This window comes from Struthio camelus, chromosome 7 (assembly GCF_040807025.1).
Source record: "Struthio camelus isolate bStrCam1 chromosome 7, bStrCam1.hap1, whole genome shotgun sequence".
Classification (NCBI taxonomy): Eukaryota; Metazoa; Chordata; class Aves; order Struthioniformes; family Struthionidae; genus Struthio; species Struthio camelus.
Window position 1 is genome coordinate 37,981,923 of NC_090948.1, and position 15,236 is coordinate 37,997,158.

Genomic DNA, 15,236 nt, shown 5'->3' on the forward strand with positions numbered 1-15,236 from the left:
ATAGCTAATGGTAGTGTTAATGTAACTTGATTTCTGAGCAATTAAGCAACACATTTAATACTGGCAACATGATTAATTGGGATCTTTTGTCAGGAAGCCAAAATAATGGCTAACACTGTGTGTGTGTGTAGAAAATTGTAATGAAATATGTAGTTTAACTAAAGTGATCATGTTGGACACTAACTAGTTCAGACAATTGATAATGGCATATAACAACTTTCACCTTTGGTTGCAAGCTGCCACCATATGCAACACAAAGTGGCAGTAGTGATGGTGGTCTCCAGGGAGAGAGGCTGAGAACCTGAGAGGATGCGGGCTGAACAGCACCCTCATCCAACAGGCAAAGGCTGCAGGCAGAGCTGGAGAAGAGGAGCATGGATGCTTTTGTTCCTACTGCCCATGGCCAACCAGAGCACTTGGGGGGCCGGCCCCCCCTTTTTTTTTTTTTTTTTTTAAAGGAACATTGCATTCACCTTGAGGTTGAGCTGCAGAATTATTGTTCGCTTGACCACCTGTATTAGCCGCGTATCTGCAGCCTTTATTGTGTTAAGTAACACTGGGGTATATAATCAGTCTCCTCTGAAGGCCGTTGTCCGTCTGATGTGAGTGTAGTTAGACAGTCAAGCCAAGTATGCTTAGAAGCTGTTGGTCAAGGCCTTGTGCCTTGTTTCATCTGTGGTGAATCACTGTTACCGTCCCAAGTATAAAGGCAAAAGGAGACACAGGTATTGAGCCTGGATCTTGTTACAGCGTTCCCTGCAAGCTTCAAATCCAACGTGTAGTGAAGATAATATTTGAAAATAGCGCTTAGCTTCTAGGGTTGCTTCACCAGATGAGGAGCAAGAGAGAGAACCAGAACACGCTTACAATTGATCTGGGAAGGGAAAATGAGAAACCTCTGAAAGAAGGAATAAACAAAGGGAATGGATAACGTGTTGCAATTCAGTGGGCAGTTTAGAAAGGGAAAGTAAAGCAAGGACTGCGGGGAGGGGGAAGGGAAGAAATGGCAAAATACAGAAACATTTAAAGCAAAGATGGCTACGGATGAGATGTACTATCAGCTTGGAGAAGAGCGTGGTACAGAGAACATCACTCAGAAATTATATCTGCAGCTATCTCTTTTTGGAAGAGTGCTCTTCCCTCTGTTGCTTTGCAGCTGAAATCCTCCGCTGGGTTGCAATGTTGCTAATACCTCTCTGTGCCCTGAGCCAGCAGGAAGGGATCGTGGCTTTTTCTGAGCTGGAGAAAGAGAAGAGACAGCTTCTATTAAAGGTGGTAAAGGAAGGAAAATGATCCAAAGATACATATGGGTATCTGGAATTTATAGATGGTCTTGGATGTTATGCACTGAAGTGGGCTTAAATAGATATACTGGATTTGATTAATTAGAGTGGAGGGAAAAAAGGAGAGAGAAGCAGTTAGTTAGCAGTTAGGCATTAGAGAGAGATGTAGTTATATTACATAAATACTTTTAATGTATTTCAAGAGCTGCAAGCTGATAACTTCTGTAGTTTGGTCAGAGAAGACATTTGACTAATTGTTCCTTCATGTTCCAGGTAGTACTATTTTATTTTGCTTTTTCAATTCCTTATTTTTTTTTTTCCCCTTCTTTTGAAGTGCTAATTTCTCCAAGTGGAGTTAGAAGAAACAGAATTCCTTTCCATTTCCTGAATCCTCTCCCAAATGCACCTCTTTGGTTAATCTGCTTCCTATTTAGGGCTTTAATCTGTGGCCCAGAAGTAAGAGGTCTGTCTGTCATCTGTCTGTCTTAAATATTTGAGTGTCTAATGGTTTTCCTCCAGCTCCTTTGCACTGTCCTCTCTCTGCAACGTCACCAGTTAGCATAGTTCTCAGTGCCCTCCTTGCCAGCTACCCAGCTGTTCCCTCTGGAGCTTCCTTACATCATTAGGTGTAATATAGGTCTTGATTCCCCTCCCCCTTGAGTTTCACTTTCATAAGCACATCTCTTAACAGTAGATTAATTGGCTTCTACCATGTTAAAAGTGTCCAGAGATGACCATACAGTCGAGTAGACTTGCTCAGGTTATTACCTGTTTTGAGGCTTAACCTGCACTTAGGTACAATACAGCTCCTTCCTCATCTCCCTTAGTGATAGGGGAAAAGACTGACCTATGCCTGATGGAGGTGTATTTATTTCTCTTCATGGTAGGAAGACAAGCTTTTAGAGTCATATAATGACAGACTTCATTGGCATTCAGTAAATCCAGTGGAGCACTAACTAACCAATTAAATCATTAATCAATAGCTAATAAAGTTAATTACAAATGAAGGAAACATGCAGCCTCTCTGCATGTGTAAGTTTTTTCTGAGGCAAAATTCCCTTCGCCTGTTCTGCACTGCCATTTTCCTCCTCACTGTGCTTCACAAATGCTTCAGTCGACCTCCCACGCGCAAAGAAACCCCCCACCCTGCCTTCTTTGGTCAAATACAATAGTTTTGTGAGGGCTTTTAAGAGGTGTGCCCTTGGGGCTTTTTGAGTCACGTTCTCCCCCTTGTTCCTTTGCTTTCCCTTGTTGTTTCCGGTTAAAAGCATGGTACGCGTAATGTGTTTAATGGGTGGTGCTTCTGCAATCAATTGAACTTTTTAAATGCACCACACACGTAGTATATAATTATGTGCATTATTTCCAGCTTTTGAAAAGTAACACATTTCTGCTTGGAGGAGCTAATTTTTTAATATGCCATGAAACGTTGCAGGAAAATCTGACGCAAGCGTTCTGTGACTTCACTGCTAACGAAGTCACGTCTCATTGTTCTGAGATGGATTCATCTGTTCTTCTTACAAGCACTACAAACTTTCAGAGGTAATTTGGTTTTTAGATTTCTTTAAGTTTAAACATTAAAACTGAATTATCCCAACTGAGCTGGTCTGAATACACAGTAAGAGGTTCTGATTTATGTACGGGTTTACTACCCAAAAGAAATTTGTTACACCTACGGTCGTTATTCTTTGCTACAAATAGTACCAAAAATTCAGGAAAATCTTGGATGTCCGCTTGTATGCATTGTAAAGAACCTAGGAATCTTTCTCCTTGATATCAATGATTAAATGACCGTTCAAAATTGTAACTATATAGGGTCATGGTAAAACATCCACAGTGCTGAAATGCTCCACTGTGAGTGCTAATGAAGTTTTCCTATTAAAACTTGCCTTATTACATAGGTAGTACATATGAGGACCTATGTTCACAGTACTGTATAACCAGAAGCAAATTTCTTCAGTTTTAGTTCCTAACAATGACTCAGTAAAAGAGGTGAAGTTGAAACGTGGCATTTGACCTGCTGAGTTTTTCATTGGTGGGTAATTGATCAGGAGACTATCCAAAAATCTAGTTTTGTTTGGCTGTTTCCGAGGAGATGCTGATGAGTTAGCAGTTGGCTCGGCTAGCCATTTTAAATACTCAAAGACAGGGAATACATAGGCATAGTTTAAGGTTATGTTTCCTACAAGGCGGTAGGAGAGGCAGGCATTTTTTTTCTTACATCTGAAGTCATGTTTTTATATTGATCGCCTTTGATTTTGGCCAACTCTAGTGTTTGTGCTATTTTCTGTGCTCAGTTTTTAGCAGAATACTAGTTATAGGGTAAAAAAAACAAACAAACAAACAAAAAAAACCTTTCTCCTATGACAATTTCCCAAGCGTGGTCCTGTTAGAAGCTTTGCAAAAATCACTTGTTTTCTAATGCATGATAAAACATACGCTTTAATTGTTTGAGCTTTCCATCTGTCACACTTCTCTGTTAAAGCTGTTCCACTTTCCACAGCTAAGTGTGTATATATATATATATATATATATTCACTGGGTCACGGAGGAAGAGAGTTTGCCGGTGAATGCGGGCGCACCCCAGAGATGTTAGCAGCCAGAGCCACGTCCCTGTTACGGGGGTCGGGTTTTTTTGTTTGTTTTAAAGCAATCTGGAATAGCCTTGAGGAAACGGATTTCTTTTCCGCTTGATTTGGATTGATGGCCAAGCTGTTCTGAGGTAACCCTCTACGTATCCCGTACTTTGGAACAGTACTCTAATCTGTTGAGCCGCCGCCCTAAAAAAGGTCAGTGCAAGTCAGATCAGAAATTCATGACATTATTCATTTCACTTAAGCTAAAGGTGAAGTATGAAGAATCTATATCTATTAATTCAGCTTGTGAGGTGCAAACTTCAGAAAATATCTGAAAATCTAATTAGGGGTCGGATTTCCCAGAAAGAGGCTTAGAAAGTTGTGCTGCTGTCCTTACTCATGCAGAGCAGTAGCGGACTTCATCAAGCTGTTCCAGTATTATTCCTTGCACAGTAACATCCTCCTCCACATGAGGAAAACTTGAACAAATTCAGTCTCTCAACAATTACGTTCCTGAGACAGAGGGAAAGAGAAGACTGTCTACTAGGCTGTGGTCACTTGGTGCATTATTTGGAAGAATTTGCTCATTTTTCTAGTGGAGTGCATACTTGTGAAGAGAAGAGCTTCTTCAGTAAGCAAACAAATGAGAAGGTATCCCGAGTCATCACCTCTCCTTAGGGTCAATATCCCTTCCCCTTCAAATTCCCCTTAAAGTCAAAGTGTGTGTGATGTGTGGTTTTTTTGTTTTTGTTTTTTTAATATATGGGGGGAGGGGGAAAAACTGTTGGAAGCCCCTTGTTAAAGGTGGTAAAAGTGGCAGCCTGTTACTGCTCTCATTTCGTGACTGAACTAGACAAATAAAAATTGTGCGTCATACCAATGCATGAGAAATCAGGGTTAAAGTTTTAAGATAAACTAGTTTTAGGAATATGACTTAAAGCAGTATATCAAAATGTTAAGCATTTCTGCAAGAAGATAATGCTGATCTGTTTGCAGAGCTACCGATCTGCCTTCTGTACCTTCTCCATCTTCTCACACACCACCAGAAAGTCAGCTTATTAGGATCTAACTGCATGTGAGAGTTTTCCTTTGCAAGACTCCCTTTCAGTGTCCTCACTCCGTGGAGGAGACTGGTATTTGATGACCTTATGAACCAGCAATTCTGTTTTCTTGAAGCGGAAAATTAAGTTTTCTCTTCTTTACTATGAAGAAGCCAATGTGTGTCCCATATTCCCGCAAGATTGTCCTGACGTAGAAGCAGCGAAGAATGTGAAAGTGGTGTGTCCGAGCAGCCAGGACAGAGAACGCAGATATCCAGCAAAACCAATATCAGAAATGTCTCACAGGGTCTGATTCTTGCTCGTGCTAAGATACCTTTTAAATCGCACTGGCAGCGCAAAGAGCTTTGCCAGAGATGCAGGTAAGAATTTATACTGTTTGCCCTGCCAAGAGACTATACTGTAAATAAGAATCCGATCTGTGCTCTCAGAACAGTATAATCTCCAGATTTCAGCAAGGCATCTGAATTTGCAAGTAAGAACAAAGTAGTATCTACTACCTCGGGTAGTAAGATTAAAATTAAATGGTGATCTTGAATATTGTATGCACAGGTACTTTAGAAGAAGTTGAAAAGGGAGGCAATGACAGAATGTACCCAAAATGACAGGTCGTGCATGATTACTGAAGTCAGTGAAGGTGCGCGGTTTCTCCTGGTGAATGGCTGTCCTTGCTTGCGTGGAGTTCTGATGCTCCCTGGGAGAGCGGCTCACGACTGCGTCCTGGCAGAAACACGCAGCCTTGCACTGGGATTTCTGCTCGAAGGAAGGGTTTCATCTTCATAATGCTAGCAGTTGAGTTTTTCAGGTTATGCTGCCCTGGATGGTCAGCCTGATGTCTTGTGTCACTACTCTCATTAGTGCTTCTCTAGATCCCAAATCTGTATGCGCAGATTCAGAAGCGGTTTAATAAAGTAGGATTAAAAAACTGAATATCCCTCCCTCCCCCCCCCGCCCAGTGTTATTTGTGTCTTTCCCAGGGTCCTCCTTCTAGCTCTGCTATAAATCTGATCACTAATGTAATTCATAATGTAATTCATTTCTCCTGCTGCTCTTCCTATAATTTAGGCAGAGCATAGCTTATTGGGCTCTGGAATATGGGCCTGCCAGGTGTGCAGTTAGTATGCCAGCCATGTGTCTCAAGTGAAAGGCATAGGGCTACCTGTAAAAAATTATTCAAATGCATTATGTCCCAGTTTGCTTCTCAGTACGTGGAATAGCCTTTCTTGTGTCTTACTGACCTGCAGTAAATCAAGAGGATAATGCTTAAATTAGGCTGAACTTCAGGATAATCTGTGTGTTTGTACTTGCGGAAAATAAGAAAGTGAAAATACTGCCTTTTTCCTTTCTGGAGCTGAAGGGGAAGGAAAGCTAATCAAATGAGTGGAAATGGCACAGAAGAGCACTACGCTCGTATTAGCGGTGGATTGAATCTTGTTATTCATGCTCTGTTGTTGGCAGATGGCTTAATGCGTTAACACGGACAAGAGAGCGTTCCGGGCAGCATGGCATCATAGCAGTGCAAATGGAGACAGTTCAGGCAGTAGCTCCTAGCAGTTTGGGGAGTGACTGGGAGAGGAAAATGACGCTGTCACACTTAATTAGAAAAGTAGCAGTACAATACGGAAACAAAGCCTGGTGACAAGTGTTGTCCCTGCCAATTGAGTATTAGCTGCCTTTTACAGACCGTATAGTAGTACCTTTCAGCTCCTCACCTTACTGACTGTAAAGGTGATAGAACCTGTTACTGTTCTGATGGTCATAAAGAGAAACGCTTTTAAAGCTTTTTGAGCAACCAATGGCAAGGCAAAGAGAGGAGAAACCTGAAATGTGACCATTCCGTTCGATTCCTACCTTCTTAGATACAGGTCTGACTGCTGCTCTGACCTCCTGGGTTTCTGTTTCAGCACTTAAATGAAAGATGACTTCTTTATCTCTGTGCATAATTGAATAGCAGAGCAGCCTCGTGAGTCCTTTCAGCAAACTTTTGATTATTTTCAGTGCAAGCAGTATTTTTGGAACTTCAGAGCTGCCATGGAAACAAGTCACTCTTTAAAATTCTCTAATACTTATAAAATAATTTCTTCTTCTTGGCAGTAAGCTCTGATCACATTCAGCAGTGACTTCCTCCTCTTTTAGAGTTCGAGTAGATTAATGGGTTTGAGATATCAGAGGCTTTTTTTTCAGGTATCTAAGGCACAGTGATAACATTAATGGGTTTTCAGTGTGCTGTGATGAGTTTGCTTCACGCTGCAGCGATCAGTGCTCTGCTCCCAGCAGTGTGTTACTTCAAACACAGGGAGACCAGCCTTTCCAAGTTTGTGACCTCAGCTCGCTAGGCTGGCTAAGGAGTTAGTCTCCCTAGGCCCTCTCTGTAATCAGTGGGAAGAGATGAGAGTGTTGCCACAGAGCAAGCCAAAGCACGCCACTGTTGCTAGTGCTCCGAGTTGCCCATAGGAGCATTTTAAATCACAAGAGGAGATTTAGTTAGCTTATACAGTCAGCTGATTTTGGTGCCTAAAGTTAAACTGTGAATACTTTCAAAGTGTGTGTGCTCTCCAAGGCTCACGAATCCTGAGGGATCATTTGCAGGCGCAGTACTGGTGCCTGCTGAACTGTAAGCTGCGGCTTCCGTTGTCTGCAGCGCTTACGCTGACTGTGCGGTTTGTTACGCTCAGCCCCGTGCCTAACGTGGAAACTTTACCCGGTGACATGTAGTTCTCCTCCTCCTACAGCAGCATGTCGTGGATATCACAGACAAGGAGCTACACAGACATGAAACTTGGGGTTTTATCCTAACGTGCTTATTGAGCAGTGAATTTCATTTGATTTGAGAACTTGCTTAATCGCAGAAAGTTTGGGCTACAAATGCAGTTTATGCAAGCTTCTCAGGATTTCTCCTTTGTTCTTTAGAAGCACATCAGTGTTAACTGTCGGTTGCTCCTCTGCCCTTTGCCCGGTTTCTTGCCGTTCAAGCATCCCGCCTTCTGCTTCAGCACGTCATCTCCCAGAAGGTTCCAGACAGACTCTCTGTTGTTTTATGATCCTCAAAATAAATAAAAGCAAAAAAAATATTTGTTGATATTTTGTTATGATACAGCCACCAAGATATGGAGTCGAAGTGAAGGAGGGTTGCTTTAGGATTAACACAGAAGTCCTTGTTATCCCTTCTGTAACTTTTTACCGAGTTTTGTGAATGAGAATATGAAGCATCCTGAGGAAGGAGCCAGGCTTTACTTAGAAGCTTTCTCCCAGTAGTGTGTTTCCAGTGACACTTGTTGTTCGGTGTCTTCAAGACCAAAGACCCACGTCTTCCTAAACAAGTCCTTAGGGGTAGTTCTCACCCACCAGCGATATCTTTCATATGGCACAGTAGTGTTGAAAGCATTGGCCCAATGGTGGGTTTTTTTTGTTTTTTTTTTAAGGCAACTTTGAAATTTTCTGGTTTATTTTCTGATTGCCGTGCAATTTGTTAGCCTTCAGTATATCCACCTTAACTCGTCATCACCGGTCACAAAAACAGCAAGGTTGTGAAGTTGTTCACAGAAATAGCAAATGTTACATTGGCATGTGAACGAGACCTTAGATGTCCCTAAAGATAAGTGGTGGTCTTACCTTTATTGGCTTCTTTTAACAACCATCACATGCTGTCTTGGGTCTTCTGCCTTTCTTCTCACAGTAGGGAATCCAGCTGTTCCATGAGATCCATGTAAGTCACCCGATGTATTTTTAATGCTTTAAATAGCTCCTGTATTATTCCTGCGTGTAATAACGGCAGCACAACTGCAGTTGCCTTCACTAGGAACGTCGCTTGATTGGAGCAAATCACCAGGGGCCCACCTCTGCAGAGACACTTAGGTATGCAGTATACTAGGGAATTTTTTAATATACGTTTACCTCAGTGTGCCTTACCAAGGCTTACTACTTTTAAATTCTTCATGATATTAAAACACTTTTTATAATCTTTCTTGCCATTTTTTCATCTTGCAGTACCTTTTCAGTTCTAACTTCAGTATTGCTGAATATTTTGTTAGCTGACTATAGAGGTGAAGATGCGGAATCTTTGACAAATACGGCATTTCTTTAGTATATTTATCAGATAAATTTAAATCTACTTCTAAAAACTAAATCCTGTGAATCCCTGCCATCTTCCTCTGCTTCCTCTCCCTTCTCTTCTCCCAGGCCAAGGAGTTGGGTTTTGGGTGGGTTTTGGGGGATTATAAAAGCTTTCCTTCTCTGTTGCTCAGCATTTACTCTTTGTTTTTAAGAGCATTTCGCTGGCATTTCTCTAGTCATCAGTGAATCATCGGAGTATACAGGCCTTCCACGTCACATCAAGCTTGTCGGTCGTTCTGTTGCTTCTTACTTTACGTCACCTTACGAGAGACTGTATCTGAAGTTTGTGGTTTTTTGGTATAATACTGTTCTTGAGCTGAAATGAGTTCTATATGGCTTTCCTCTCTTCTACTATTTCTATGTGTTTGAATAATTGTGCACTAAATAAAAATTCATTTAACTGTGGAGAAAGCTGGAAAAATGTGATTGATAGTAACGCAGCAGCGTGGTTTTTGGCATTCTTTCATGGTGCTTAGTTATTGTAGTCGACAGTTAAGACAGTCGGCAATGGTGGGGTGAATATTTTCAGAGAGAACTGTGAAGAACAAAACAATTTTCTTTATAAAGGCATAAAAAATGAAATTTGCATTTTAAAGTGCTAACATATGGGGAAAAAAACATTTGATAAAGACTGGTTACAGTGTCAAAATCAGACTCTCTTCAGCTTTCCTCTGTGTAACACCTTTGATTTGAAATGCTTTGCAGTAGTTAATTGTATACAATGTGTAATTGCATGATTTGTTTTTATTATTCATTTTTTATTATTTTATAACAACTCTCAGGCCCAAATGCCTTTCCTAAGGTCAGACTACAACTTACTTGAAAGGCTGAGAGATGATTCTCAAATTACGTATTGTATCCCGGGCACAAGATAAGGATCTTCAGTGCACAGCCTTACTCAAGAGTAAAATATATCTGAAATGTGCATATGTATTGAAAATTATCCTTAAAATCTAATATAGATCCAGTTACTTTTTTAAGAGCCTTACTAATTTGAAAATACGTGCGTAGAGAGACAGACAGACAGTCACACACACACACACACACTCAAATTTCTCCAACTATATTGAACAGAATAGGGTGAAATAAAATTGCAAGTTTTGCTGCTGTACTGCTATGCTGGTACAAAAATCAGCTTCCTTTGCTTTGCCGAAGCTAGGTGCCTTCTGAATGTGGCATTCAGTGATGCTGCAAAAGATAGTGAAACGAGTGAAAAAGATGTCGAGAGAAAATGTATCTGTAGAAGGAAAATCAATTTTTTACTCATTTCAAATAATTCCTCATTTTATGAATCTCATTACATCCAATTCTGTTATAAGGATCCGCTCTCTCATTGTGAACAATAATTGGAAGAAGAAAATTCAACTGCATGTAGTAATTCATTTATCTGAGTCTTCAAAATTTTCATTTTTTTCACTGAAATACGACATAATTATGGAAGACTGTGTGGCAGACTGATAATAATCAGTCCAGATAAATTCTTAGGCGCAAAAGATTTTTCCAAACAATTCATTCTAGTCTGTACTTTATATGAAGTCATACTCAACTAACCCACTGCTACCAAAACACAGCAATTTAAATTTTTGCAGAAGTTTATACAGTTATAGTATAGTCTAGCTGTTCTTAATCAATTCCTCTGTTTGAATAATATATGCTACAGCACAGAAAATCATCAGGAAGCAAGACATGGCCTGCTGCTTGGGCAGCCTGTTAAATTGTGTAGTAAAATTGTCTTGATTTTAAAATAGAGGACATAAATGTTGGCTTTGTTTTGTTGCCACGCATTTAGTGTGAATCCTTGGTTGTTATCTGTATTTTAGTCACCTGCAATGAGACATCCACAGTTTTCCCATTCACGGTCAGTTATCCCGTTCCTGGGAGCGCTCGTGGAGCGCCCGCTGCCCCGCACGCCGCGCGCTCCGCCCCGCGGGGCGCCTGCCCAGCCACGGCTCGCTGCCCGCCTTGCTGCGCCTGGCGTTTGGACCCGCTCCTGGTAAATCGGGCAGGTGTGGGAGGTTCGAGGGAAGCTCCCGGGGCGAGTTCAGCGGCTCTTGCCCACAAAACACACCTGCGCTGGAAGAGAAGGTATGTGTTCAATCAGATCCCGTCCTTCCCCTGCGCAATTCAGGCCGTCTGTAAAATTAAGCCTCCTTTCAGGTGAAATAACCTTCAGAAACGTGTCAGAGAAACACGGTAAGGTTGTAACGTGTCTGAGACGGCTAAACGAAAGGCTTTCCTCCCATCCAGTAGATTGGACCTGCTCTCGCTAGGTTGCTTGGCATGAGAGATCTAGGGGAAGCTTGCCTACATCCTGTCACCGCTTGGATGGAGAGCGATAGGCAATGGCCCTTCTTTCCTTGCCAGATATTTACTGGAATTGCCCTGCAACGTTGCGTATCTCCATTGTATTCCTTACCTGCGTGGCTAAGAGAGAAATAAAACGGCTCCTTCTGAGATGCAGGAAGAATTTAAAAAAGAAAAAATAAATAAATAAGTAAATAAGACTCTGATGGTCGCTGTACTTCCGGGTGGTGCCAGACTTCAGTGATTACTGAAGCCAGTGTGTCTACACTGGGCGACAGGTGCAGAAGCTAGCAGTGGCGCTGAGGTCTTTGTGGCACTTTGTGTCTTCTCCTTTTCTGAAAATCTCAGAAGAGAGCTGATTTATTTCAGGCCCCGTCTGACAAGCTTATGCGATAAGGGATTGCAATACAGTGACTTCAGGAGCCTAACAAAGAGTTTCTGTTTTTAGAGCAGAAAGCTTGTTTTTCCTCTCTTTTTCTGAACTTCTTATTTTGTTTTTTGTGACATGTGGTTTGCCATCTGTTCTCTTTGCACACATGTCTAAAGATGGGAACTTGAAAGAAGTAAGGTAACCTTTTTCTAAATTAAGTATTGTTGTTGACAAATCCCGTTGTGTTTTGCAAAATCAGTGGGAAAAATCCTCCGGCCGCTGCGATTAAGTTGTTGATTTTGCAAGCACGCCATGTTGTGCGTATCATCTAGGAGACACTGAGGTTTTGGCAAGCTTTTGTATGCGTGCTGCGTTAGTTGTTTAGTATTTTGCAACTGGCTCCCCTTTTATCTTCTCCTTAGATCCTGAGCAATATATGCTCTTGACCTAGCCTACGTAAACGTGCAAACATAAACAGATTTGGTTCAAAAGCATTCTTTTCTGTATCACGTTAAGCTCTTTTGCCGTTACTGAAGTTCACTTCCAGTCTTGGTATCCTGTAGGAATGGCGTTTGAGTAATATTAGCAACTCGCTCACCAGGCTCTGTGCTTACTGTGATGAATAATCCACTGATTTATAGTAAGATCTGTTAGGATAATTCACCTTTACAAGAACTTATTCTAAATTATCAACGCCACTTCAGACAGCGAGTAGAGAATTGTTTCCATATGTGTTTCTAGAATACTCACTTAATCTATGTTTATATAGCTAAGTGGGACAGCACTTCAGAAATATATAATGTGATGGATTCTGGATAACAGATAACAGATGGCAAATAGAAATAGGTCATAAGTGTTTGTCCAAATGGAGTCTCTAAGGTTTTCTCCAAGTTTTTAGCAGATATATTAGGAAAATCCAGAGGATTGGAACAATATGGAGATGCGCACAGTATTTTTTATTACATGACACCTATTTAAATTGAAATTATTTTGACTTTGCGTAATGGTTACAGGTTGCAAAGAGATTATTTCAGTGAAAATACAGCTTATTGTTTGTGAAAAAACTGTCTTTTCACTTCTTTGTACTTTACCAAACACGAACATCTATTCAAACTCTTCTGACGTTTGCAGACATACTTGTCTCTTCTGTGCTCTGTGTTAAATTCCTGGGGGTTTGGTTCCAGTTTACTTTGTGACTGGCCTGTTGCAGTTGCGAACTTGTGCAGTGAGCTGCAGCTGATACTTTTATACATAGCCAGTAATATTATCTCAAAAGCGGAAAATTGAGGCTGGATATGGAAATGCTACACTTGACCAGGATTAAACATTTCCATGCTTCTAATAGTACTGGCTATGGATTAAAACAGCTTTAATTTTAACAACAACAACAAAAAAAACCACAGTTCCTTTCATGTCAGATCAGAGCAAAGACAAGTTAAGTATTAGGGCCATCGGCTTAGGGGCGAAGAGTTTGCATGGAGGAGGGAGAGTCTTTTGTTTAGTTTTGCTGTACTTCTGTGAGAAATTGGTAGCGCTGGTATCGTCCGTATATGTAAAGGAGCTAAAGGAGCCAAGCTTCCCTGTAAGGTGAGATATGCCACCAGAGTTATTCCCCGAGAGTGAAATCCCAGTCATAGGCTACCACTTTATTTTCACGTTTATGCTTTCAGTAACATTCCAGATAACTTCTGGGTAAAGAATGTTTCTCTTAGTAACCACGCTCTGCTGATCCCCGAGCTCACTTGTTGTGTAAATGTAGCAGCAGCATGGCTTTGATTCGGCAAAGCACTCAGGCATAATCCTAAGACCAGGCCTGCTGAAGAGATCATTTCAGCACGTGTCTTATGGAATTGATTGCAGTACTGGCAGATCCACGGGAGTTCTCTTCAACGAAAATCATTGCTTACGCCCATCGTTACGAAATGTGACGAGGTAATGTTATATCAGTACGTGTTGGAAGGTAAAGCGCGTTATACTATTTAGCCTGACCAAATACTAGTAGTAGTTGGCTCGGTGGCCGTACCAAAGGCTACGCTACTGTGCTTAAAAAGAAAAGATATTTCAGCCGAGGTTTTCCCACGCGCTCAGTATTTTAGCCAATATGTGCATGTTGCAGGGAATGCTGCATCTGGAATGAGGAATTCCGTTTTTTCATTAAGACAAGCTACGTGGATCTGTCAGAAGATACAAAACCGACAAACAAGTGAGAAATCTACCATATGCTGTCGAATAACTTGGCATAATGCCTGGTTTGAGTAAGTCTATATCCATTGTCTAGGTAGCGTATTGTGTGTTCCTTTCAAGGTTTATTTAAGTCCATTTATGTAAAGTCAGATAGCGATGATACGATGTAATTACTTTCCAAAAGAAATACTAAACTGTAGTCTTAGATTTCTGGTAGCTTTTCCAATCCTTCGGTTTTGGAAGCATGCTTTGGGACCTTCAAGTACTTAGCTGTGACTTTTGCGACAAAGTGTGCTTATCAGAGCTAGATGTGGTTGGATACCATTCTTCTTTAGATGTTGTCTCCTTGAAGGAAAAGGAACTTGCAGTATGAGTGTGTAACGTTTCTGAGTGAACAGGTAAGATTTGGCCAGAAAAGGAGGCCTTTTTTTTTTTTTTTTTTTAAATCTCTATTGCAAAGGTTCCCATTTAAAATATGACTTCACATGCTTTTGTTATGAAGAAAAAGACATACAGTTTTACCAAATGAGTAGCCAGTGGAAATTAATTTGCAGAAATCCTTTCCTAAAACCCCATGCATCTCTGTTAACGGGTAAGTCGCTAGTAGGAGAGCCCTTCCACGTGACGTATATCTCAGGCAAAAACACAGGAAGAGCTGCTCACTTTCTCTCCTTTGATAGCTTGAAAAATGAAACTGCATGAATTTATTCTAGCACATTCAGGCCCTTGTAATTCACTTGTTATGAAAAAGATAAACGTACAGCTGCTTGGGAGCTGAAATACGGTATTTCTGAAAGACAACATTGCAAGGGCTCCTTGGGAGCAGTTTTCTGCATGTTCCTCCTTTTGCTGCGTGTTTTCTATTATAGTTTAGGAGATGATGGGAAGGTTTACTTGTGACTGTATTTTGTTTACATTGGGCTCATATTACTGGCTGCCAGCTTTGATCCTCGGCTGCTGGGGATGCAGAAAATTAATGGAGTCTTCAGCCCAGGCATTATGATAATAGAGTGAGGATGTGCCATCACCACCCACGTGACTCAGTAGCTCATACTGCCAGTACGCTCTTTGCCCTTTGGGTTGCGGTATTAATAACCTTGATATTTTGTATTTCGGTTTTTTGAAGTTGGCCCTGACGTGCCTAAATACAGGCAAGTTGTTGGAAATGCAGCAAGAGGAAATGGCAGGGAAGACGTTTTCTTTTTGGGAACATACCTCTTTACTGGTGGCAGGTTTTCTGCCTTTCTGAAAGCAAACTCGAAGGCGCTTGATTAGTCTTAGCCAGCCTGAATGAGGGCTCGTGTTTTCAGAGGGCTGCTGCAGAGGAAGAACTGCAGTAAATACTGCC

At 41.2% G+C, this 15,236-nt stretch overlaps 1 protein-coding gene across 1 annotated transcript in view; it reads right to left on the reverse strand.

The window, feature by feature from the left end:
* Positions 1 to 529: 529 nt before the first annotated feature.
* The window catches only part of CTNNA3 (catenin alpha 3), a 571,770-nt gene continuing 557,063 nt past the window's right edge, over positions 530 to 15,236 (reverse strand). Inside the window, exon 19 of the mRNA XM_009676053.2 lies at positions 530 to 1,239. Within this exon, the coding sequence (XP_009674348.2) occupies positions 1,186 to 1,239 (54 nt within the window). The 3' untranslated portion in view covers positions 530 to 1,185. The remainder of the gene's footprint in view (positions 1,240 to 15,236) is intronic.